Raw genomic sequence first — 26,480 nt, forward strand, 5'->3', positions numbered from 1 at the left:
GAGGGTCAGTGCTGAGGGAGTGCCGCACTGTCAGAGAGTCAGTACTGAGGGAGTACCGCACTGTCAGAGGGTCAGTGCTGAGGGAGTGCCGCACTGTCAGAGGGTTAGTGCTGAGGGAGTGTCACACTGTCAGAGGGTCAGTGCTGAGGGAGTGCCGCACTGTCAGAGGGTCAGTACTGAGGGGGTGCCGCACTGTCAGAGGGTCAGTGCTGAGGGACTGCCGCACTGTCAGAGGGTCAGTGCTGAGGAGGCGCCGCACTGTCAGAGGGTCAGTGCTAAGGGAGTGCCGCACTGTCAGAGGGTCAGTACTGAGGGAGTGCCGCACTGTCAGAGGGTCAGTGCTGAGGGAGTGCCGCACAGTCAGAGGGTCAATACTGAGGAGGCGCCGCACTGTCAGAGGGTCAGTGCTGAGGGAGTGCCGCACTGTCAGAGGGTCAGTACTGAGGGAGTGCCGCACTGTCAGAGGGTCAGTGCTGAGGGAGCAGAACCTGCCAGAGGTACACAGGTGAGTTCAGCCCCAGGGGGTGAGGGGAGGGGGGTATGCCTGGCAATACCCTGGCACAGTCCTTGCAGGTGGTTGGGGAGGATGGGGGGATTGGGTGGGGTGGGGGCTGGAGTTTCATGCATTGGGAGGGGCGGTCTTGATTTTTTATTAAAATTGGGGCAGCCGGATATTTTTAAAGCCTCAGATACTGGCCACCAGCGCAAGGTCGCGAGACCACCCCACCCCACCCCTCACCACCCACCCCACCCTACCTCAATGGTTTTTGTCAGCGAGGCTAAAAATACAGCAGGAAGCTGCCACTTGGCTACTCACCAAATAAACACTGGCCAACATTCCAACAAGTCCTTTACTGGCTGGAAAATACTCTGGGACATCCCATGGTTGTGAAAGGTGCTATAGAAATGCAAGTTATTTCCTTTTTTGGGAGAGGGGGTCCTCCTGCACTATCAGAGGAACTGGAGGGAGTGTTTCCTTTTCACTGTAATCCAGCAGAAACAATATTCTTCTCACACTTCTTACTGATCACACGCTCACTCTGACACTCACTTTTCCCACCATCTCACTCCCCCAGTTTCTCTGCCCCTCTCTGGCTCTAGTCTTTCTCGAAAGGTCTGTGCCTCTCTTGGGGTCTTCATGCCTTTCCTGGGATCTCCTTTCCTCCGAGTTAGGGTAGCACAGTGGTTAGTACCGCTGCCTCTCAGCGTCAGGGACCCAGATTCAATTCTGGCCTCAGGTGACTGTCTGCATGGAGTTTGTACATTCTCCCCAAGTCTGCTTGGGTTTCCTCCAGGTGATCCAGTTTTCTCCCACATCCAAAGATGTGCAGGTTTGGTTGATTGGTCGTGCTAAATTGCCCCTTATTGCCAGGTGAATTAGCAGGTAAATATTTGGGGTTACAGGGACAGGGCCTAAGTGGGATTGTTGTCAATGCAGGCTCAATGGACTGAATGGCCTCTATTTGCTATGATTCTATGGTTGAGTCCCAAACTGTGTCTCCATTTAGACTGAGAAAATGAATCAAAATTATTGTTCAGAAATTTCACAAGCAGCAGAAAGCAAAGATCAAACATTCAGGCTGATATCTCTCTCTCCCTTAGCGGGTGAAACTTGTCCTACTCCCAGCAACACAGAGATCTCAGCTTTTTGTTCCACTCATATATAATAAAAATGAGACAAAACGTATACGTTATGTTTTTATTGACAGCGGCTCAGAGAGAACACAAATAAAGCTGGATAGAGAATCAATATAGTGAAACTCCTCCTTTCACACGTACACTGTACCCCATCCAAACTCAACAGCCAGTATTTACAAAGCAATTTGAACTGCTTCATTGTGCACTGTGACAGCTACTGTCTTGTCAACATGCTGCTAAATTGAAGCTCCCATTGACCCTTTCAGATGGAGGTCAGATTCCGTCAGAATATTTGGAAGTGCAGGAGAGGTCATCCCATGTGCTGGGCAATATTTATCCCTCAATTCAATTCAATTCAAAACAGATTATTACATTATCAGATTGTTGTTGTGGGATCTTGCTGTGCACACATTGACTGCCGTGTTCCAATATTGCAGCAGTGGCTACAATGCTGAAGGTTCTCATTGGCTGTCGAGTATTTGGGACATCCTAGGTGATGAAATGTGCTTTGGAAATGCAAATTCTTTCTCTCTCTCCATTGTACGATTTCCAACAGGCAAGACAAGGAGGAACTATTGCAACAACCTTTGGAAAACATGGATTAGGAATTCCAAATTGAATTGACAATCACAATTCCAGCGATCTTGAGAGGAGAATGTCTTCATCAACTTCTTCCAGTTCCTCATCTGTTACTGGTTTGATTTCATTTGTTCTTTTTATTAGGACAGCCACTGAGTCCTGTCCCTCATTCTCCACCTCAGGACTTTGATCCCGTGGATAATAAATTCGTGCCTTTGACATGAAATCCTCTGCAGCATCCAATGTGATTAAACGATCCTAGATAAACACAAATCACCTCTCACTTTATTACCATTTCCTCCATTTCAACAATACTCAACACCAACCAGTCACACTGACTACAGTCTGACCAGCTGCCCAGGGAGTCCCCCACTTCACCTGTACACAGGCCCTGACAGTCAACCCTGATTCTGTCTGAATACATGCACATACATACAAACACACATATACACACACACTGAGACATACATGCTGACACACACACACATCATAGGGAACAGAGGATAATCACATTTTGATATGAACTGATTTCAATCTGATTGGACAAAGAGCTAGTATAGCTCTGATGGAGTGAATGGTCTCCTTCTATGATGCAAATGTGATTGTTTTAAATTCAGATTTTTTAAACTAAATTTGAATCAGTCTTGTTTGGGCTTTACGATAGTCACCACCAATATTGAATGTTGCTCACAGCCTCCCTGGCCCTCCCTCTGTGGTGGCACGGTGGTTAGCACTGCTCCCTCACAGTGCCAGGGACCCGGGTTCGATTCCTAGCTTGGATCACTGTCTGTGTGGAGTCTGCACGTTCTTCCTGTGTCTGTGTGAGTTTCCTCCCACAGTCTGGAAGATGTGCTGATTAGGTGCATTGGCTAAGCTAAATTCTCCCTCAGTGTACCTGAACAGGTGCAGGAGTGTGGCGCCGAGGGCATTTTCACAGTAACTTCACTGCAGTGTTAATGTAAGCCTACTCATGACACTAATAAATAAACTTTAAAACTTCACATCCCAAATCTTCTGATCCTTCCACTTCTCTCACCTTTTCCCATCCCCTTCCCCTATCTGTGCTCTCACCTCACCCCCCACCTCATCTCACCCCATCCCTACCTCACCCCCTCACTCCCAACCACATACCCACCTCACACACACACCCCCACCCACACACCCACCAGAACAAAGATATATCTCTCTGCAGGCATTTTATTTTCAAATATTGAGGTTTCTTGAGCCAGGGTATCCAACAGTTTCTTTGCCTGTGGTGCGTTCCGCATGTTGCTGTAGGAAGTTACAGATGTGACATTCAAAAGCATATCAGATTCTGCATGAAAACCTGCAAAACAGCAATGTCACCAAGAATGGCATCAAAACAGCATTGCAATAGTGGAGCTCATAGCTGATTCCGACTGGAGAGGGATCTGGTCCAGGGTTAACTTCTGAGGGACAGGAGGAGGGGACTGAGAAATAGGAGGGATAGAGAGAAGGTGGGAACAGAGAAAGAGAGATGGTTGGCAGAGAGAGGGATAGAGTAGGACGTTGTGAGAGAGAGGGAGATAGAGAGAGTGAAAAACAGAGAGGGAGAGGACACCAGAAAGTAGAGAGAGTGGAGGGACAGAAAGAGGGAAAATGCAATAGAGTGAGAGAGAAAATACAAGAGGCTGAGGGAAAGTGAAGGAGGGACAGTGAAGAAGAGAAAGGAGGAGAGAAGAAATGAAGGATAATAAATTGGAAGGGAGGGGAGGGAAAGAGCTGGAAGGATGTTAAGGGAAAGGCAGGGAATTGGAATGATAAGGTTTCCCTTGAGATAACACATTAATACTTGCCCAAGTTTTCTAAAATCATCTTCCACTTCTCCAGTACATCTCTGCGTTCCTGACGAGCTGCGTGAATGTCAATGCTGAGGCGACGGTAACCCTGGGAGAGAGGAGACAGAGTTAGATCAATACATTCTGTCCCAGGCTCCAACTCAAACCATTGCACTGCCCTGTCAGAAGGTAATGATCACTGGACACAATATAAGAACATAAGAACATAAGAACATAAGAAATAGGAGCAGGAGTAGGCCATCTAGCCCTTCGAGCCTGCCCCGCCATTCAATAAGATCATGGCTGATCTGTTGTGGCTCAGTTCCACTTTCCCGCCCTCTCCCCATAACCCTTAATCCCCTCTCTTATCAAAAACCCATCAACCCGCTTCTTAAAAATATTTAGCGAGGCAGCCTCCACCACTTCAACGGGCAGAGAATTCCAGAGATTCACCACCCTTTGAGTGAAGAAGTTCCTCCTCAACTCCGTTCTAAACCGCCTCCCCTTTATCTTGAGGCTGTGCCCCCTAGTCCTACTGTCTTTTTTGAGCGGGAAGAGTCTCTCCACCTCTATCCTATCCATCCCATTCATCATCTTATACGTCTCAATGAGATCTCCCCTCATTCTTCTAAACTCTAGCGAGTACAAGCCTAGTTTATTCAGCCTCTCCTCATAGCTCAACCCCCTCAACTCCGGTATCAGCCTAGTAAACCTCCTCTGCACTCCCTCCAGGGCCAAAATATCCTTGCACAGGTGCAGCGCCCAAAACTGCACACAGTACTCCAGCTGCGGCCTCACCAATGCCCTATACAGCTGCAGCAAGACCTCCCTACTTTTATATTCAATCCCCCTCGTTATGAAGGCCAGCATCCCATTCGCCTTCCTGACCACCTGCTGCACCTGCAAGCTGGGTTTTTGCGACTCATGCACAAGGACCCCGAGGTCCCTCTGCACCGTCGCCTGCTGCAGTTTTTCGCCACGTAAGTAATAATCCTTCCTACCATTATTCCTACCAAAGTGGACCACCTCACACTTGCCAACATTAAATTCCATTTGCCATTTCCTGGCCCATTCACCCAGCCTATCTAGATCCTTCTGCAGACTCTCCACACCCTCCGCACAATTTGCCTTTCCCCCAATCTTGGTGTCATCAGCAAATTTCGACACCCTGCACTCGGTTCCCTCCTCCAGATCATCTATATAAATGGTAAATAGCTGAGGCCCCAGCACCGACCCCTGGGGCACCCCACTGTTTGCCTGTCACCTCCATCCTGGCTGATCCACTCCCAGTCTCATTGTATCTTTGGTTTAAAATTCTCATCCTGATCTTTAAATCCCTCCATGAATCGCATTCCCACCAATGTTGCAAACCCAGACGGTGAACTCTGTAATGCTTCAACTCTAGCTGTTGTCCGGATCCTCTCCCTTCATCCTGCACCCTCACCAGCTGAGTCTCTCTTTTGCAAACCTCTCCAGCCCCCGTCCTGTGCCATATCTGATGACACGGTGTGAAGTGCCATGTTAACCGTGTGTTAATCTTGATGTAGAAATGTTGTCAGAGGGAAAGCCGAACTGAATTGGAACTCACAGCTCACCTGTGAGCCCCTTCGTGTCTTGGCCCGTTTCTGCAGCATGTTGTAAAGTTCTCGGTCATCATCTCTCTCCATGTGGGATGTATCTTGGGGTTCACTCCACAGGTTTGTTTCTTCCGATCTCCTGCGCTGAGCTTCCTGGGCGAAATACAGCAACGTGTCGCTGTTCACAAAGGAGACATACCAACTGGGTCACTTCCAACCTTCTCCATTTAATTTACACAATAATCTCTGTATAAGTGACCATACACCACTTACAAAACAACATTACAATAATAGGCTACAAAACAAGGAAGATATGGTGAACCTTTTATAGAACATTGCTTTGACCTCAATTGGAAAAAGTGTGTCTAATTCTGGACACACATTTCAGGGAGAGAGTAACTACATTTGACAATTCACAGGAATGGATCCTGTAAATTTATTTGAACTACAAGTTGGGATTGCTCTCCTCACTGAAAGCGGAGAGGAAGTTTGATATCGGTTTTTAAAATCACGAGGGATCAGACAGAGAAATTGTTCCCGTTGGTGGAAGGGTTGAGAATCTAAGAACAGATTTAAAGACAAAAGAAGTAAAGGCGATAAGAGGAAAATTGATTTTTACGCAGCGAGTGGCAAGGGTCTGCGAGGACTGAGTGTGGACGAGGCAGATTAATCATAGATTTCTGAAGGGAATTTAATAATTATCTGAAGAAAAATTCTTGCGGGGACTTCTGGGTTACTTTTGCAGGGCAGACATAATGGGCTGAATGGCCTCCTCTGTGCTATAACCATTCATGGTTCTAAGATTGAGGGCTCTCTAATAACCAATATTGCCATGGCGAGATTTCTGGATGATTCACACTAACTTTATTTCGTTAAGAGAGCAGGATTGTTCACTATTTATATAAAAGATTGGAGCTTGGAAAGACAATGTCAAAATTTGCAGATTTGCCAGTTGAGGGAGGTATGAAATTAATGCAGAGGAGGACTACAATCAAATACAGGAAAACATGAATAAGCTCACAGAATGTGTGCGTTAATGACTAGTACATTTCAGTAAGCTAAGCATGAGGCAACAGACCTTGGGGAAAAATCAGCAGGTCACTTACTTTATTGGAAAATAAGCATCTAAATGAAACAGAGGAGACATTAGTGACACAGGTTGATGAGGCCAAAGAAAAACAAAGCATTGCAAACCATTTCCATAAAGAATAACATTGAAAAGCAGAGAATAGTCAGAGAAGTTTACAGCATGGAAACAGGCCTCTTGGCCCAACTTGTCTATGCCGCCTTTTTTTTAAACCCTGAAGTTAGTCCCAGTGGCCCGCATTTGGCCCATATCCCTCTATACCCATCCTACCCATGTAACTGTCTAAATGCTTTTTAAAAGACAAAATTGTATCTGCCTCTACTACTGCCTCTGGCAACTTGTTCCAGACACTCACCACCCTCTGTGTGAAAAAATTGCCCCTCTGGACCTTTTTGTGTCTCTCCCCTCTCACCTTAAACCTATGCCCTCTAGTTTTAGACCCCCCTACTTTGGGAAAGGATATTGACTATCTAGCTGATCTGTGCCCCTCATTATTTTATAGACCTCTATAAGATCAACCCTTAGCCTTCTACGCTCCAGAGAAAAAGTCCCAGTCTATCCAGCCTTTCCTTATAACTCAATCCATCAAGTCCCAGTAGCATCCAAGTAAATCTTTTCTGCACTCTTTCTAGTTTAATAATATCCTTTCTATAATAGGGTGACCAGAACTGTACACAGTATTCCGAGTGTGGCCTTACCAACGTCTCGTACAACTTCAACAAGACGTCCCAACTCCTGTATTCAATGTTCTGACCGATGAAACCAAGCATGCCGAATGCCTTCTTCACCACCCTGTCCACCTGTGACTCCACTTTCAAGGAGCTATGAACCTGCACCCCTTTGTTCTGTAACTCTCCCCAACGCCCTACCATTAACTGAATAAGTCCTGCCCTGGTTCAATCAACCAAAATACATCACCTCGCATTTATCTAAATTAAACTCCATCTGCCATTCATCAGCCCACTGCCCAATTGATCAAGGTCCCGTTGCAATCCAAGGTAACTTTCTTCATTGTCCACTAAGCCACCAATCTTGGTGTCATCTGCAAACTTACTAACTATGCCTCCTAATTCTCATCTAAGTCATTAATATAAATGACAAATAACAGTGGACCCAGCACTGACCCCTGAGGCATATCACTGGTCACAGACCTCCAGTTTGAAAAACAACCCTCTACAACCACCCTCAACTGTAACTGTCTAAACATTTTTTAAAAGACAAAATTGTACCCACCTCTACTACTACTTCTGACAGCTCATTCCAGACACTCACCACTCTCTGAGTGAAACAACTGACCCTCTGGATCTTTTTGTATCTCTTCACTATCACCTTAAACCTATGCCCTCTCGTTTTAGACTTCCCTTCCTTTGTATTCATTTGGCTATCTTACCCTGAATCTGTGAGATTTAACCTTATGCAACAACCTATTACGTGGTACCTTGTCAAAGGCCTTGCTAAAGTCCATGTAGACAACATCAACTGCACTGCCCTCATCTACCTTCTTGGTTACCCCTTCAAAAAACGCAATCAAATTTGTGAGACATGATTTTCCACTCACAAAGCCATGCTGACTGTCCCTATCATTCAATGTGGATGGCCATAAAACATTAGGCAAGGGTCATGGGTGGAGGGGGGGACTGGTGGTGTTGGGATGGCGGCGCGGGCTCGTTGGGCCGAAGGGCCTGTTTCCTGGGCTGTTTTTGTTCTTTGTTCTTTATAATCAATCCTCGAATCTCTAAATGCCTGTAGATGCTATTTCTCAGAATATCTTTTAACAACTTACCCACTACAGATGTTTGGCTCACTTGTCTGTAGTTCCCAGCTTTTCCCTGCAGACCTTCTTAAACAAGGCACAACATTTGAACACAGAACAGTACAGCACAGTACAGGCCCTTCGGCCCTCAATGTTGTGCCGAGCGATGTCCGAACCCAATATCAAGCTATCCCACTCCCTATCATTCTGGTGTGCTCCATGTGCCTATCCAATAACCGCTTGAAAGTTCCTAAAGTGTCCGACTCCACTATCACAGCAGGCAGTCTATTCCACACCCCAACCACTCTCTGAGTAAAGAGCCTACCTCAGTCATCCCTCCTATATCTCCCACCATGAACCTTATAGTTATGCCCCCTAGTAACAACTACATCCACCCAAAAAAACAGTCTCTGCACGTCCACTCTATCTATCCTCCTCATCATCTTATAAACCTCTATTAAGTCACTTCTCAACCTCCTCCACTCTAAAGAGAAAAGCTCCAGCTCCCTCAACCTTTCCTCATAAGACCTACCCTCCAAACCAGGCAGCATTCTGGTGAATCTCCTCTGCACTCTCTCCAATGCTTCCACATCCTTCTTATAGTGAGGTGACCAGAACTGCATACGATATTCCAAATGTGGTCTCACCAAGGTCCTGTACAGTGGCAGCATAACCCCATGGCTCTTAAACTCAAACCCCCTGTTAATAAACACTAATATACTATAAGCCTTCTTCACAGCTCTGTCCACTTGAGTGGCAACCTTCAGAGATCCGTGGATATGAACACCAAGATCTCTCTGTTCCTCCACATTCCTCAGAACCCTGCCGTTGACCCTGTAATCCACATTCAAGTTTGTCCTACCAAAACGAATCACCTCCCACTTCTCAGGTTAAACTCTATCTGCCACTTTTCAGCCAGGCTCTGCATCCCATCAATGTCTCTTTGCAGCCTTCAAGAGCCCTCCATCTCATCCACTACTCCACCAATCTTGGTGTCGTCAGCAAATTTACTAACCCACCCTTCAGCCCCCTCTTCCAAGTCATTTGATTTGATACCCTCTGATCTACAGGCACCTCACCTGTGGCTGTTGATAATTCAAATATCTCTGCTAGGGGATCCGTAATTTCCTCTGTAGCCTCCCACAATGGATACACTTCATCAAGTCCCAGGTATTTGTCTACCTTGATGTGCTTTAAAACTTCAAGCACCTCCTTCTCTATAATATGTACACTCCTCAAGACATCACTAGTTCCCCAAATTCCCTAACATCCATGCTTTTCTCAACAGTAAGTACTGATGAGAATTATTCATTTAGGATCTCACTCTTAGGGGTGGCATGGTGGCACAGGGGCAGCACAGTAACACAATGGTTAGTACTGCTGCCTCACAGCACCAGGGTCCCAGCCTCATGTCACTGTCAGTGTAGAATTTGCACATTCTCCCAGAGTCTGCATAAGTTTCCTCCGGGTGCTCCGGTTTCCTCTCACAATTCTAAAGATGTGCAGGTTAGATGGATTGGCTGTGGTAAACTGTTCCTTAGTGTCAGGGGGTCTAGCTGGGGTAAATGAATGTGGATAGGGTCTGGGTGGGATTGTGGTTGGTGCAGACTCGATGGGCTGAATGGCCTCCTTCTGCACTGTAGGATTCTATGATGATGCTCTGAAATCTCTTATGGATCTGCATATAGATGTCCTTACTGATCCCTAAGAGGCCTTACTCTCTCCCTAGTTACTTTTTGTCATTTATGTATTTGTAGAAGCTCTTTGGATTCACCTTTGTCTTATCTGCCAAAGCAAATTTATGTCCCCTTTTTGCCCTCCTGATTTCTCTCAACTCTACTTGGACAATATCTATACTCTTCAAGGGATCCATTTGATCCCAGCTGCCGGTGCATGACATATGACTCCTTCTTCCTGGATAGTCAAAAGCATTTTCCCAGGGCGGAAGAGTCAATTACTAGGGGGCATAGGTTTAAGGTGCGAGGGGCAAGTTTTAAAAGAGATGTACGAGGCAGATTTTTTACACAGAGAGTGGTGGGTGCCTGGAACTTGTTGTCGGGGGAGGTAGTGGAAGCGGATACAGTAGTGACTTTTAAGGAGCATCTTGACAAGTACATGCATGAGATGGGAATAGAGGAATATGGTCCCCGGAAAGGGAAGGGGCTTTAGTTCAGTTGGACAGCATGGTTGGTGCAGGCTTGGAGGGCTAAAGGGCCTGTTCCTGTGCTGTAATTTTCTTTGTTCTTCGTCTTGACCAGGGCTTCAAAATCCCAAGTGATCCAGGGTTCCCTACTTCTACCAGCCTTGCAGTTCACTCTAAAATGAACGTGCTTACTCTGAACCCTAGATTAACACACTTTTGAAAGCCTCCCACTTCCAGCCAACAGACTTCCCCAATCAACTTTTGAAAGTTCCTCCTGATAGCATCAAAATTGGCCTTACCCCAATTTAGAATTTTAACTTTGGGCCAGACCTATCATTCCCCATAGCTATCTTAAAACTAATGTAATTATGGTCATTGGTCCCAGAGTGATCCCTCACTAACACTTCTGTCACCCGCCCTTCTTTATTTCCTGAGAGGAGGTCAATTTTTGCCTTCTCTCTAGTCGGGCATTCACATTCTGAACAAGAAATTCCTCCTGGATATACTCAACAAATTCCTCTCCATCCAAGTTCCTAATGTTACAGCTGAACCAGTTGATGTTGGGGAAGTTAAGTCCCCTACTATTACTACCCTACTTTTCTTGCAGCTATCTGTAAGTTCCTTTTGTATTTGCTCCTCAAATTCCCGCCAACTATTTGGTGGCCTACAATCCTATCAAAGCGATCTCTCCCTCCTTATTTTTCAGTTCTACCCATATAGACTCAGTGAACAAACACTCGGATATATCCCCTCTCAGTACTGCTGTGATGTTCTCTCTAATCAAAAACAGAACTCCCCCTCATCTCTTAACTCCTGGTCTTTCTTTCCGATAGCATTTGTATCCTGGAACATTGAGCTGCCAGCCCTGTCCCTCCCTTAACCATGTTTCAGTAATTGCTCTAATATCCCAATCCCACGTACCCATCCATGCCCCGAGTTCATCTGCCTTGCCTGTCAGGCCTCTTGCATTGAAATAAATGCAGTTTAATCTAGACTTCCCTTGCTCTCCGCCTGACCATCTGTCCTGCCATGTTTTGTACATGGTCTCTGCGTTTCATTTCTCTTAGCCTTTCTGGACCCATTCACTGAGTTCGCCACAGTCTCTGTACTCCGTACTGCGGCCCTTTTTGATTTCTGACTTTGGTTTCTCTGCCTTTCACTTTTCCCCTTCCTGCCTTTTGTTTCTGTCCCCACTTTATTTTCTTCTGATTTCCTGCATCGGTTCCCATCCCCCTGCCACATCAGTTTAAACCCTCCCCAACAGCACTAACAAACACTGCCCCTAGGTCATTGGTTCCAGTCCTGCCCAGGTGCAGAGCGTCCAATTTGTACCAGTCCCACTTCCCCCAGAACCACTGCCAATGTCCCAGGAATCTGAATCCCTCCCTCTTGCACCATCCCTCAAGCCACATATTCACCTTAGCTATCCTGACTTTCCCATTCTGACTAGCACGTGGCACTGGTGGCAATCCTGAGATTACTACCTTTGAGGTCCTACTTTTTAGTTTAACGCCTAACTCCCTAAATACAGCTTGTGGGACCTCATCCCATTTTTTACCTATATTGTTGGTGCCTATAAGCACCATGACAGCTGGCTGTTCACCCTCTCCTTCCAGAATGCCCTGCAGCAGCCACTCTGAGACATCTTTAACCCTTGCACTAAACAGGCAACATACCAGCCTGGAGTTTTGTTTCCATTCGCAGAATGCCTGTCCATTCCCCTAACAACCGAGTCCCCTATCACTATAGCTTTGCCACTCTTTCCTTTTGCCCAGCACAGCCAGACACAGTGCCATGAACCTGGCTGCTGCCACCTTCCTCTGGTGAGCCATCTCCCCCAATAGTATCCAAAATGGTATATTAGAATATTAAACTTGATAGAATCTTGATTAGATCGGATCTGAATTACTGCTAATAGTTCTGGTCTCCATTTTTTTTTTACAAAGGATATAAAAGCATTGCAGAAGATGCAAAAACAGATTGACTGGAATGACACTGGAACAGGAAGGTTAGAATTATAAAGAAATATTGAACAGATTGGAATTCTTTTCTCCAGAAGAGAGAAGGTTGAGAGGCTGATTTGCCAGGAGTTTTTAAAGTGATTAGTTTGATATGGTAAATATAGAGAAAATAATTCCACTTGTGGGCAAGTCCAGAAGTAGAGGCCATAAATATATAAATCCAATCAGGAATTCAGGAGAAATTTCTTCACCCAGAGTTGGTGAGAATGTGAAATCTCACTCCCAGAGAGTGACTGAGTTGAATTATAGATACATTTAAAGAGAAGCTGAATAAACAGGAGAAGGAATAGGCAGATCTGATGATATAATGAGATGAGGAGTGAGAAGACTGCTATGGAGATAAAGACCAGCTCAGATCTCTTTCTATGCTGTAGATATTTTGTGAGGGTCAATGGTAAATTGTTGATCTTATCTGCAGCAGAAAAATAATTGACCTCACAAATTTGAATTGGTGAGATGAAATCGAATAGGATTCCTTCTGCTAAATATATTCTTATTTTACTCAATTTTCCCAACCAATACAACCTATATAATCCAAGACAACTCAACTACACAAATTAATCTAACCCAACTCTACACACCCATCCATCACCCAAGCAAGTCAAAGCAAATGCTATTGTCCCTGCCGAATGTATAGAATCATAGGATTCCTACAGTGTAGAAGGAGGCCATTCAGTCCATCAAGGGTGCACCAACAACAATCCCACCCAGGCCCGATCTCCGTAACCCCACATATTTACCCTACTAGTTCCTCTGACACTAAGGGGCAATTTAGCATGGTCAATCCACCTGACCTGCACATCTTAGGACTGTGGGAGGAAATCTACATAGACATGGGGAGAATGTGCAGACTCCACACATACATTCTATTCTAGCGTTGGGTCACTGTAAGTCTCTGGCACTGTGAGGCAGCAGTGTTAACCACTGTGCCACCGTGCTGTCTCTCTAGCTGCTCTGTGAAAAACCTGAAGAACCTACTCACCTACTTGCTTTGTAAAGAAACAATCGATATAATATATTTACTTAACTGGTGGCTTAAGCCTCCAATTAAATAAAGCCCGTGGCTGCTTGTTAATCCCACATTAGCTTCCTGACACAGCAGATTTTCAGTTGAAAATGTTGAAATTAATTTCTGGGCAATGTTTACCTGATGATTGGAGTTTTCTCCTCTGGTTCATCCTCTGCACAACAGGAACAGCAAATGCGATAAAATACATTTCTACTTCCCATTTCACACTCTTTCAATCTTAGTTGCAGCTCAGCCACAGAATCAGGCAACCTCAGAGAATGGAAACATGCAGCACCCAAATTACCCAGCGAGGGGAAATCAACTGGCTGAGAGAGATTGAGATGTTTCTACCGAATGACACTTCAGTAGTTTGCCTAATGTTAAACGCAGAGATTTCTGAATATTTTCCATTGAGAGGATCAGATCATGGGTAATCATGTGAAGGCTGTGGTGGTTAACTCTCCCCTCCAGCCAAACAAAGAAACACAAACTACATTGAAAGGTCTGATAAAAACAAGCTCAATATAATAGTCATACTCTACAGAAAGAGCTTTAGTCCATCTAGTCTGCATCAACAATATCTACCACTAAAGGCACGCTGTTCCCATTTTCCTGCTCATCTTGAATGTTATGACATTTCAATGCTCATCCAAATATCTTTTAAAGGTTGTTAAGGTTTCTGACCTCCACTACCTTCCCACACAGCATTTTCCATTTCAAATCCCCTCTGAATCTCCTGCCCCTCATCCTAAAACTTTGCCCCCTTGTGACTGATCCATCAACCAAGGGGAAAAGCTATTTCCTATTCGCCTGCCCCTAGATAATCTTACACACCTCAATCATGTCCCTCCTCAGCCTTCTCTGCTCTAAAGAAAACAAGCCTATCCAGTCACTCCTTATAGCTCAAATGCTCCATCCCAGGCAACATCCTGGTGAATCTTCTCTGTAGCCCCACTAATACAATCACAACCTTCCTATAGGATGTAGAATAACTTGGGACTAAAAGGCTAACAAATCAGAGTAGATTAATTAAGTCACAAAGTGCCTGAATATATCTTAAAAAGGTACTGTTTACATAGAGACACATTTAATCACTGCTAGAGAATTTAGACATGTATATCTAAATATTCTGTATTAAAAGCATTTAGGTTGGTCAATAGCGCAATGCTCTAAGGCATGATGGGACTTAGTCAAGTAAAAAGAACCACATTCTTTGCAACAATACAGCTACTGAGGGCGGGGAAAATAACAATTCTTATCTGCATCTCTAGGCGGTCTTCCAAGGACTGCTCGAGTTTTCAGCTAGGCCAAATGAATAGACAATATACAAGATAAGAGAAAGTCTAGAGTATCAGGAGACGGTGAGAAACTCTTGAAGTTCATGAACTAATCGTGCAGTCACATGCTATCCAAGAGTAAATGTTATTGGCCAAGGAAAGGAAAGGTTGGAGAAACTGGGGCTCTTCTCCTTAGAAAGACGGAGATTAAGGGGGGATCTGATAGAGGCGTATAAAACAATGAAGGGAATAGATAGAGTCAACAGTGGTAGGCTTTTTCCTAGATTGGGGACAATTACGAGAGGTCACAATCTAAGGGTGAGGGGGGAGAAGTATAATTTGGATACTAGAGGAAGGTTTTTCATGCAGAGGGTTGTGGGGGTATGGAACGCGCTACCGAGTAGGGTGGTGGAGGCAGGCATGTTGGACTTGTTTAAGGTTTACTTAGATAGACACATGAGCGAAACAGGGATAGAGGGTTATAGTAGAGGGTATTAAATAGGGTCAGAGCCTCAGGACGACACCGGAAATGTAGTATTACATGTTAATGTTTTGTCTGTTTCAATCCACAGGTGTCGGTCCACCTTGTTGTCAAACGAGGGGCATGCACATGGTGGGTTGTGCGTGGGCTGCTCTTGGAGGTTTCGAGAGTGGCCTAGTACTTCGTGTCGTTGTGTGTGCTTAAACCTGGACCAGCAGACGGGCACCGCAACAGCTCAGTGACTATCACTGTTTGCTGTGCAGATACATGGATTTGGGCCTGTGTCTGTGGGAGTTTGCGCATTCTCCCTGTGGTTGCGTGGGTTTCCTCCGGGTGCTCCGGTTACCTCCCACACTCCAAAGATGTGCTCTTAGGCTGATTGGTGTACCAAATTGACACTATTCTCCCCTGAATCAGGCTACATTAGGGGTTCCATTCACATACACACAGGGCAGGGTAGGTGTAGGAAAATGCTTTGTTGAAGGGGCAGCGCGGGCTCGTTGGGCCGAAGGGCCTGTTTCCCGTGCTGGGTTGTTCTTTGTAAGTAATCCATACTAATAATGATTGGCTCACACCAGGTGGGGTAAGCAGAGAGGTGGGCAAATGACTTACTTTTAGAGTGGTTTTGAATCATCAGCAAAACTGCTCTCCCTCGCTGAGTTGAACCAGGCCTGGGAAATAAAGGAAAGTCTTTAACTAGAATACTGTCTTTGTATTAACTGAGCCAGATTAATGCTCACTTACTTAAAAAAGCTCCAACGTCACATCCTTCCTATAGTGAGGTGACCAGAACTGCACACAATAGTAATGGCTCACAACATATCCAGCCAGCTCCAGATCTACTTTGAGTAACACTGACCAGAATTATTTTAGCATCATTTCTGGACAAAAATAATGTATATCCGTCAGAAACAAACTATTCTGTTGCTGCAAAAGGTTAGGGTGCACGGAGTTGGGGGTAAGGTGTTAGCGTGGATAAAGGATTGGATGCCTATTAGGAAGAAGACAGTTGGTATCAATGGGTGCTGTTCTGGTTGGCAGTTGGTGACTAGTGGAGTGCCGCAGGGATCGGTGCTGGGGCCTCAACTATTTACCATTTACATAGATGATCTGGGGGAGGGGGCTGAGTGTAGGGTGACGAAATTTGCTGATGACACGAAGATGAGTGGAAAAGCAAATTGCATGGAGGGTGTGGAAAGTCTGCAGAGAGATCTAGATAGGCTGAGCGAGTGGGCGAGGACCTGGCAGATGGAGTACAATGTTAGCAAATGTGAGGTTATCCACTTTGGCAGAAATAATAGTAGGAGGGATTATTATTTAATAGGCGAAAAGCTGCAGCATGCTACGGTGCAGAGGGACCTGGGGGTCCTTGTGCACGAATTGCAAAAATCCAGTCTGCAGGTGCAGCAGGTGATCAAGAAGGCGAATGGAATGTTGGCCTTTATAGCGAGAGGGATAGAATATAAAAGCAGGGAGGTCTTGCTGCAACTGTACAGGGTACTGGTGAGGCCGCAGCTGGAGTACTGTGTGCAGTTTTGGTCGCCACACTTGCAGAAGGATATATTGGCCTTGGAGGGAGTGCAGAGGAGGTTCACCAGGCTGATGCCAGAGATGAGAGGGTGGCCTATGAAGAGAGACTGAATAGACAGGGTCTGTACTCGTTGGAGTTTAGAAGGATGAGGGGGATCTTATAGAGACATATAAGATAATGAAGGGGATGGATAGGGTAGAGGTAGAGAGATTCTTCCTGCTTAGAAAGGATAGTAGGACTAGAGGGCACAGTTTTGATCAGAGTTGAGGAGGAACTTCTTCACTCAAAGGGTGGTGAATCTCTGGCATTTTCTGCCCGTTGAAGTGGTGGAGGCTGCCTCACTGAATATATTTAAGTCACAGGTAGATAGGTTTCTGATAGACAAGGGAATTAAGGGTTATGGGGAGAAAGCGGGAAAGTGGAACTGATCCACTTCAGATCAGCCATGATCTTGTTGAGTGGCGGGGCAGGCTCGAAGGGCTAGATGGCCTCCTCCTGCTCCTATTTCTTATGTTTTTATTCACATTTGAAGTTAACAACCATTGTACTTGTAATATATGAAATCCAGAACTGCTTCCATGATCTGGTTCAGTGTCTGTTCTTTTCAGCATTGGATATGGGTATCATTAGAATTACCGTTGAAGTGGTGGAGGCTACCTCGCTAAATATTTTTAATACGCGGGTTGATGGGTTTTTGATAAGAGAGGGGATTAAGGGTTATGGGGAGAGGGCGGGAATGTGGAACTGAGCCACGACAGATCAGCCATGATCTTATTGAATGGCAGGGCAGGCTCGAAGGGCTAGATGGCCTCCTCCTGCTCCTATTTCTTATGTTCTTATTATCAAGTCAAATTAATCCTCATGTCTTTTAAGCTTGATAAAACTGAGTGTCCATTAGATCACTGTCGATAGCAGTTAACAATGAACCACGTTGATGTGGCCTTAGGAGGAAGCATAGCATAGATTTACCAGAATGATCCCTGAACTTCGAGAATTCATGGGGAGAGATTGTTTTGAGTTCCACAGGGCTTGGTATTACGGGTTCCATCGTTTCTCAGTCTTTTGGGTAAGATCAAGCCCAGGATGGGGTGCAATGCCTTATCATGTCAGCTTGGATCTTATTTGTCTCTCTTGTGGGGAACCACCAATTATATTCAAATTTGAATTTGGTTTTTGGAGCAAGCAAGGAATGGAAAGTGGTTTGCCGGGTCCACCCTGGGCACTGGCTTTGTAACTTTAAGAATAGAGTTAAAATTAAAATTAACAAACTTGATTTGTATTCCTGAAATTTAAAAAGTTTATGGGATAATTTGGTCAAAGTTTAAAATCTCACAGGAAATAGATAGGGTACATCCAAAGAACATACGCAGGATGGCAGTGAGAATTAGACCACACTATAAAACTCAGAGTCAGCCTTTTCAGGAACAATATTTAGGAAACACTTCTTGGTACAAAGAGTGGTAGGAACTTCCTTCTGCAAACAGCAACTAATGCCAGACCAATTATTAACTTTAAAACTGAGACTGGTAGATTTTTGTTATCTAAAGGTATTTGAGGGATATGAGGTATATGGAGTTATGTTGAAGATTAAACATGGTCTGACTGAATGACAGAGCAGGTTGAGCTGTTTTCAGTTTTCACAATCCATTTTAAAAAGACTTTCTCTTGTAGTCTTGTTCAATATTTGTGAAAAAAATACATTTTTGCATGGCAATGATTGAATTTTGTTTTGGTTTTTAACTAGTTTTTGCTGTTCCAATAATTCTTCCATATCTGTTGCCACATCTCCGTGCTTGTCGTGGCCCACTCTCGCATTTATTTCCCATTAATCTGATCACCCTGTCCCTTTTTCCCCTTTACTGTATTGAATCTTGTCAGCATTCTCCCAACTATTTCTCCAACATTTCACAAGGTAAATCCTTGAACATTTACCGTGTCAGAAATCAGCAAAGTGTCAACGAGGGTAAAAACTCAGCAGAATCCAGCCGTCTCCTACACAGCAGCGTCCAAACCGAGGAACTCAATGCATTCACTGGGCAGCAAAGAAAAAGGAACTGAAGATGGATCCCAGCTCTCACCAGTGGCCTGGTTGTGCATATGTTTCACGTGACACCAAACTAATTATAAGAAAACTATTGTAATCTGTCCTGCAAACCATCTTTCCCTCCAGTGTGCCTGTCCTTCACAACTCATTCAGGACAGGAGCCCACTAATGTCAGGTTGTCTCCATCTCTCCTCTCCCCAGTGTCAGGGGGACTACAGACCCTCAACACAGTGGGAAGTGATCAGATTTAAGACTGATCTCCATTATGGATCACTGTGCGAGTTAGACACTGCTCCTAATAGAATCTTAATTTCAGCAGTCCATCTACAGCCTCAACAATGCAGACTCTGTTCAGTGTATTCCTAGTCTGCTATTTAAAGGTCAGGTGATTTGAAATGGAAGCATTTTCAGAGAACCTCATGACTCAAAACACAATTTGTCTTTATTTCAAAATAATTTTCTCTTTGAAGCCTACTTTATGCAAGTGTGAATGCTTGAATTGCTTTTTGTCAGGTCTCGGTCTAAGCTCACGGATCTGTAAACACCCAGAAAATTACCAGCACGATCTCTTCAGCAATGAAGTTTGAACGAGTAACAAAGCGATGACACAGTGGTTAGGACGCTGCCTCACAGCAACAGGGACCCAGGTTCAATTGTGGTCTTGGGTCACTGTCAGTGCAGAATCTGCACATTCTCACAAGTCTGCATGGGTTTCCTCTGGCTGCTCTGGTTCCCTCCCACACTCCAAAGATGTGCAGGTTAGGTTAATTGGCTATGCTAAATTGACCCTTGGTGTCACAGGATTAGTAGGGTAAAGACATGGGGTTACAGGAATAGGGCCGCGGGAGGGGGGGAGGATTCTGGTCAGTGTATGCTCAAGGGGCCAAATAGCCTCCTTCTGCACTGTAGGGATTCTGGGATTCTATGAAACTGGGTGGAAAAAAGGAGGAAGAAATAGCAAGTCCCATTATAACAACAGGCAGATAGAGGGGTGAGTGAATGAGTTGCTTGAGATAGGTAACATTCAGATTAATCCTTAAGAACCTGGGTGGTGGGAGGAAGCAGGTGCAATTTGTAATGGTGCTTCTAGTTATTTATCATCTGTACTGAACGAGGCTGTGACACAGACTGTGAATGACAGCAGCAATAGAGACTGACCTCATGTTTCTGTTAGTGGCTGCACTTGCTTCTTCCTTCAACTGTTTTTTTTAAATCTTCTCGAGCTGTTTAGCAGCAATTAGGCGTTGCCAGGATACTGTTTCAAAGTTAATCACTCTCCGCACTTGATACCATATCAAATTCACTTGTAAATCTGTGAATCTGAAGAGTCAGAGTCAGCCAGGAAATCACAGCCAGTATCTGCAGACAATTCCCAGCACGAAAGGATGCTGATTGAAGTAACTGATTTAAAAACAGGATTGAGTTTGCTCCTGTTCACTACGTGATTTATCATCTGGAAGGGATTGTGGAGTGTCCTCTTACAATCTAGCTTCCCACAGATACTCGTCAACATCCTCCACCTACTGGCAACGCCACGTAGCTGAGATACCAACAGACCCACCACACACCTAATTCGAGCAAAGCCGTGTCATCACAGTGGCACTCTTTTCCATCATCTTCATTGCAACATTCCACCTCATCTCCATGAAGATCCCTGCCAGAGTGAAGCTACTCTACAGGACAGCAGGTAACTACTCAACCTCCATTCCATAACCAAGATCATCCCCATCTCTGTCACTGAACTGAGGCATGCTGAGACATAGAGATCAAGCTTTGAACTGTCATCCACACAAGCACACAGGCCAATGAAAGAACCGACACTAGTCTAAACATCTGGAAGACAAAGAGCCTCAAACAGCCTGCTCCCACTGCACAATATCCTTACACAGCAAGTTGTGATCTGGAATAGGCTGCCTGAAAGGGCGGTGGAAACCCATTCAATAACTTACCAAAGGTATGGTGCGAGATTTAGAAGACAACGGGAAAACAGCGAGAGAGAAATGGGCTCTTTCAAAGAGTCAGCAGAGACTGAATAGCTTCCTCTGAGCTGTAAGATTTAGATTCTGTCATGAAGCTGAGAAGTGTTAGCAGTTTTAAGACGACCTTGGACAAAATGAAACACATTGTATTTTGACTCTCAGACTTTCCACACAGCTTTCAGGCAATGAAGTAACTTGCCCTTTATCTTATTAAAAAATACACAAGTTTCTGGTTTTATTCAGTTCAACACTTTTTAAATGTTTTGCTATTCTGTTAGAACATAGATCACCTTGGGACAGGATGTCCCATTCATCTGTTCAGTGTAGAAAACTTGGGAAGAAATGAGACTATGCGGAAAATGTTGGAATGAGTAGAGATTGGAAAGAAGAATTAACAGGTTTAACCATGAAACAGCAAGTGTATCACACCTCTATTAGAGAGGCTTTCATCCATAATCGGCAACCAAGCACCATGTGTTTTCCCTGGTAATGGTTATGTCTATCAGACCTCACTGCTTCCAAGGGCACAGATTTTCAGCAAGTATGGACTCCAGTCACAGCAAGCTTCCTCCAGCTCCACATTCAAACATCCAGAATTCAACAGTCAGCGTAGTGAATGGCAGGAGAATTGTCCACCTTGTTTCTTCAGCCACAAAAAACCCCCACACATTCTCCAAAAGGCCACATGACAGAGTCACCAAAAGCAGGATTCCCAGCTGATTCTCCACCCACCCACCCCCACCAGTGACTCAAAGCCCAAGTCCAGTGTAGAACAAGAAAGCAACGGAATGCAGGCATTGAATTTTGAATCTTCCTCTCCCCCAGGCTCAGGGGATTTTCTTGGTCCACACTGGTGGTTGCAATTAACCATTAAGCCACAAAAGTGGCTATTACCCACTATTAAAAGTTATTTTTATTGATCTACCTCCCAAAAAAAAAAGAGGAATCAAACAACCTCTGCCCCAACAGAACAGAATCAGGACATCACTGGATCAATGGAACAAGCTCCTCATTAACTCTGGTTAGAAACAGGAGCAGCTGGTCTCCACCTGCCTCACCAGCAACAGCTAATGGAAGCGATAAGTATTTCAGTCCTTGAGTAAACCTGCACAACAGTGAAGCACAAACCTGCCTTCCAAAGAGGCAACATTTGCTTTGCAGTGTCAAACTTCCAGCGCAGCAGGTTTTACGTCTTCAGTCTCAAGCAACACAGTATAAAAATGTATAATTTCAAAATTAAAATGTTCAGTTCTCTTTTGATCTTTGTATGATAGTTCAGTTGGGGTAGCCTCATGAAGAATAACTTCAAAAAAGTCTTTCAGTGATTAATACAAAGATGAATAGTTTGTAATTGTTGACTTGGAACTTGTGCTTCCTGCAGACGGGAGTTGATGCAATTTTCCACACTGCCGTCACTAATGCGTCCCTTCACTTATTTCATTGATCCTCTGTCTCAGGTGTGCGATGAACTCCAACATGGTGGCAGCGAGACTCTGCTGGATCAGGTAACGGGGCAAACGGCCCTGCTCGAGAAACACACAGGTGGTTACGGCCCAGCAAAGGGAGAAACTGGACAGGTACAAACCCAGCAGCCACTGCATTAGTGTACAAAGATCAAACACAACCACAGTACTGTTGGACAAGAGCAAATGAAATCCTTTAAAAAGGAATGGTGGTTATTTGGAATATAGAATGATGAAATGGTGCTGGGAGCGTTGGAGGAAGAGGGAGCTATAGGGATACAACACTGCCACAGGCTGCTACTGCCCAGGAATGGCCTAGTAACTAGATACCATCAACTGTGGAGAGATGGAAAGGGAGATAAGGAAGGTGAGGAGAGGGATGGGAACAGGAGAAGCAGGAAGGGAAGGAAGGGAGGGGGGGGGTGGAGTGAGATGAGATAAGGAAGTCTCCCTTTATTAGGCAGCAGAGTGAGAGAACAGTGGCTACCTTGGGAAGGATAAAACCACTGATGCATCATATTCTCTTCCTGTGTGCTCTCTCAATATATCAACAACACTGCTCCAAGTAGGAACATGAGCTCCAATCCAACCTTGGTCAACAGGTTTACATGCATTCTCGTTCTAACATGGTCTCCAGGGAGCAGTTGGAGCAGAGCAGCATGGAATGAATATAAAACTAACTTACTTTGTGTATCTGTGGCCTAGTCTCCAGGGAGCGGGGGTGGAGGCACAGAGGGGAACTAAAACAAACTTCCTAAAAAGTGACATCACAGGAAAGCTGTGAGCTGAGTGGCTGGTAGGAAATGTGTTAAATTTTAAAAAGCTGTAAAACTAAAAAAAATTAACTGAGTAGAGGTGCCTGGGCAGGTTAATATGCTGTAAGTGTATGATGTGGGAGCTGGCTGATCCCATTGTGAGCTGCAGGGGTCACGTCTGTAGCAAGTGTTGTTGCTCGAGGAACTCTGGCTCAGAATTAACAAGCTAGAGTCTGAGCTCGAGACGCTGCAGCACAGGGAGAGTTTCACCTCAACTCTTTCTTTCAGGAGGTAGCCACAGCCACCAGATTAAGTATCTCTAATTCAGCCAGTGGTCAGGGACAGCAGGGTGTGACTGCAAGTGAGTCAGGTAGAGGGATCCTGAATTCAGGAACAGAGGAGCCTCAGCTCGACCTCGTCCAACAGGTATGAGGTATTGGTCCCTGTGTGGACGAGGAAAAGACCTGTAGGGAGGATCAGCTAGCTGATCACTGTACCGTGGTACAGGAGGCCATTCAAGGGGGAGGGGGGAGCAAAAAGACATGTGGCAGTTTTAGGGGATTCTATAAACAGGGGGATTGATAGAATCCTTTGTAAGCCGGACCATGAGACCCCATGGCATATTGTCTGCCTGATCCCTGGCTGAGGCACACCTTTGGCAGGCTGGAAAAGATATTGGAGTGGGAGGGGGAGAATCCAGTTGTTGTGGTCCATATTGTGACACACAACCTAGGCAAGACTAGGAAAGAGAATCTGTTTGACAATTATCAGGAACTAGGAACTAAATTAAACAACAGGTCCTCAAGGATTATAATCTCTGGATTACTACTCGAGCCATGTGTGAATTAGCACAGGGATTAGAAAATTAGGGAAGTGGCCACATGGCTAAAGGAATAGGGATGTCAGAAGTTGCAGCATGACCTAGATAGGATGCAAGACTGGGTGGAGAAGTGGCAGATGGACTTCAACGCGGATAAATGTGTAGTGGTCCATTTTGGCAGGACCAATGGGATGAAGGAGTACAATATCAAGGGTAGGAGTCTTAGCAGTGTTGAGGAGCAGAAGGATCTTGGGGTCCGGGTCCATAGGACTCTTAAATCGGCCTCGCAGGTGAGGATGTGGTCAAGAAGGCTTATGGTGTACTGGCCTTCATTAATCAAGGGATTGAGTTTAGGAGTCGGGAGGTAATGCTGCAACTTTATAAGACCCTTGTCAGACCCCACTTGGAGTACTGTGCGCAGTTCTGGTCACCTCACTACAGGAAGGATGTGGAGGCTATTGAGAGGGTGCAGAGGAGATTTACAAGGATGTTGCCTGGATTGGGAGGCATGCCTTATGAAGATAGGTTGAGGGAGCTAGGTCTCTTCTCTCTGGAAAGACGAAGGTTGAGAGGTGACCTGATAGAAGTTTATAAAATGTTGAGAGGAATAGATAGGGTGGATTCTTGGAGCCCATTTCCCAGAGCTGAAATGGTCGCTACGAGAGGACACAGGTTTAAGGTGCTGGGAAGCAAGTACAGAGGAGATGTTAGGGATAAGTTTTTCACTCAGAGGGTGGTGAGTGAGTGGAATTGGCTGCTGTCGGTGGTGGTAGAGGCAAACTCGCTGGGGTCTTTTAAAAGACTTCTGGATGAGTATATGGGATTTAATGGGATTGGGGGTTATAGATAGGTCTATGGCTTGGCAGGTATAGATGTGATTGGCGCAACTTGTGGGCCGAAGGGCCTGTTTGTGCGGTTCTAACGGAAAGAATAATCATAGAATTCCTCAAGTGCAGAAGGAGGCCATTCAGCCCATCGAGTCTGCACTGACAACAATCCACGCAGACCCTATTCCCATAACTCCACATATTTACCATTAATCCCTCTAATCTACATACCTCGAGATACTGAGGGGCAATTTAACATGACCAATCAACCTAACCTGCACAGCTTTGGACAGTGAGAGGAAACTGGAGCACCCGGAGGAAACCCATGCACACATGAGGAGAACATGCAAACTCCACACAGACAGTGACCCGAAGCCAGAACTGAACCCAGGTCCTTGGAGCTGTGAGGCAACAGTGCTAACCACTGTGCTGCCGTGTCACAAGGATTTTAAACTAACAAGTGGGGGTGAAGGAAAGAGTAAAATTACAGGAAGTATAAGAGTTAATAGGAAGCAAAGCAGCAGGTTCACGTGTGAGGAGAAGGTTTCAACAACATGGAAAATTATAAAAAAAAGTTAAAAGGAAGGAGAACTCAGGAGATGTTATTCATGGGGATGTTACGATTCAAAGAGAAGGAATAAAACTAGCATGAGGTCACTTTATCTGAATGTTTGTAGCATTCTAAACAAGGGAAATGAGTGACAGCACAAATCACTGCAATAGTTTATGATTTGGTGGCCATTACAGAGACATGGTTGCAGGATGGTCACGACTGGGAGTTGAATTTCCAGAGGTATCAAACTGTTCGGAGGGATCGACAGGAAGGTAAGGGAGGTTGTGTAGTTCTGATATTTAAGGATGATATCAGGGCAGTAGTGAGAGATGATATATAGGTTCTATAGAAAAAAGATTGAATCCATTTGGATGGAAATTAGAAACAGCAGAAAAAGTCACTGATAGGCATAGTGTATAGGCTACCAAATAATGACATCGTGGTGGGGCAAGAAATAAACAAAGAAATAACTGGTGTGTGTAAAACTGGTACAGCAATTATCATGGGAGATTCTAATCTACATATCAATTGGTCAAACAAGGTCAGTTAAGGCAGCCTTGAGGACGAGTTCAAAGAATGTATCCGCGATTGCTTCCTTGAACAGTGTGAAATGGAACAAACAAGGGGAACAAGCTATCCTAGATCTGGTCCTGTGTAATGAAGTGGGAATAATTAATGATCTTGCAGTTAGGGATCATCTTGGAAGAAGCGATCACACTATGGTTGAATTTAAAATACAGATGGAGCGTGAGAAGGTAAAATCCAATACCAGTGTCTTGTGCTTAAATAAAGGAGAGTATAAAGGGATGAGGGAGGAGTTGGCTAAGGTAGACTGGGAGCAAAAACTTTATGGTGGGACAGTTGAGGAACAGTGGAGGATTTTCAAAATGATCTTTCACAGTGCTCAGCAAAAGTATATATCAGTGATAAGGAAGGACTGTAGAACAAGAGATAATCAGCCATGGATGTCTAAGGAAATAAAGGAGGATATCAGATTGAAAGAAAATGCATACAAAGTGGCAAAGATTAGTGAGAAACTAGAGGATTGGGAAATCTTTAAAGAACAACAGAAAGCCACAAAAAAAGCTATAAAGAAAAGTAAGATGGATTATGAGAGTAAATTAGCTCCGAATGTAATAACAGA

At 44.8% G+C, this 26,480-nt stretch overlaps 2 protein-coding genes across 3 annotated transcripts in view; both read right to left on the reverse strand.

The window, feature by feature from the left end:
* Positions 1–1,685: 1,685 nt before the first annotated feature.
* On the reverse strand, positions 1,686–20,949 carry LOC145359302 (melanoregulin). Of its 2 annotated transcripts, none has more exons than XM_080213880.1 (5): positions 20,098–20,949; positions 5,612–5,771; positions 4,035–4,125; positions 3,384–3,544; positions 1,686–2,475 (listed from the first exon to the last, which is right to left on the reverse strand). In XM_080213880.1, exons 1-5 carry the CDS (start codon positions 20,100–20,102, stop codon positions 2,266–2,268), a joined length of 627 nt encoding a protein of 208 aa, XP_080070006.1. In that variant the 5' UTR covers positions 20,103–20,949; the 3' UTR covers positions 1,686–2,265. The 2 variants fall into 2 exon arrangements, with proteins under 2 accessions (XP_080070006.1, XP_080070005.1); XM_080213879.1 differs by lacking the exon at positions 20,098–20,949 and adding an exon at positions 13,745–13,831.
* A 99-nt stretch (positions 20,950–21,048) lies between these two features.
* stard3 (StAR related lipid transfer domain containing 3) overlaps positions 21,049–26,480 on the reverse strand; it is a 51,520-nt gene continuing 46,088 nt past the window's right edge. Inside the window, exon 15 of the mRNA XM_080213877.1 lies at positions 21,049–22,441. Within this exon, the coding sequence (XP_080070003.1) occupies positions 22,334–22,441 (108 nt within the window). The 3' untranslated portion in view covers positions 21,049–22,333. The remainder of the gene's footprint in view (positions 22,442–26,480) is intronic.

The sequence above is a fragment of the Carcharhinus amblyrhynchos genome, chromosome 27 (genome assembly GCF_965287045.1).
Source record: "Carcharhinus amblyrhynchos chromosome 27, sCarAmb.v2.hapA, whole genome shotgun sequence".
NCBI lineage: Eukaryota > Metazoa > Chordata > Chondrichthyes > Carcharhiniformes > Carcharhinidae > Carcharhinus > Carcharhinus amblyrhynchos.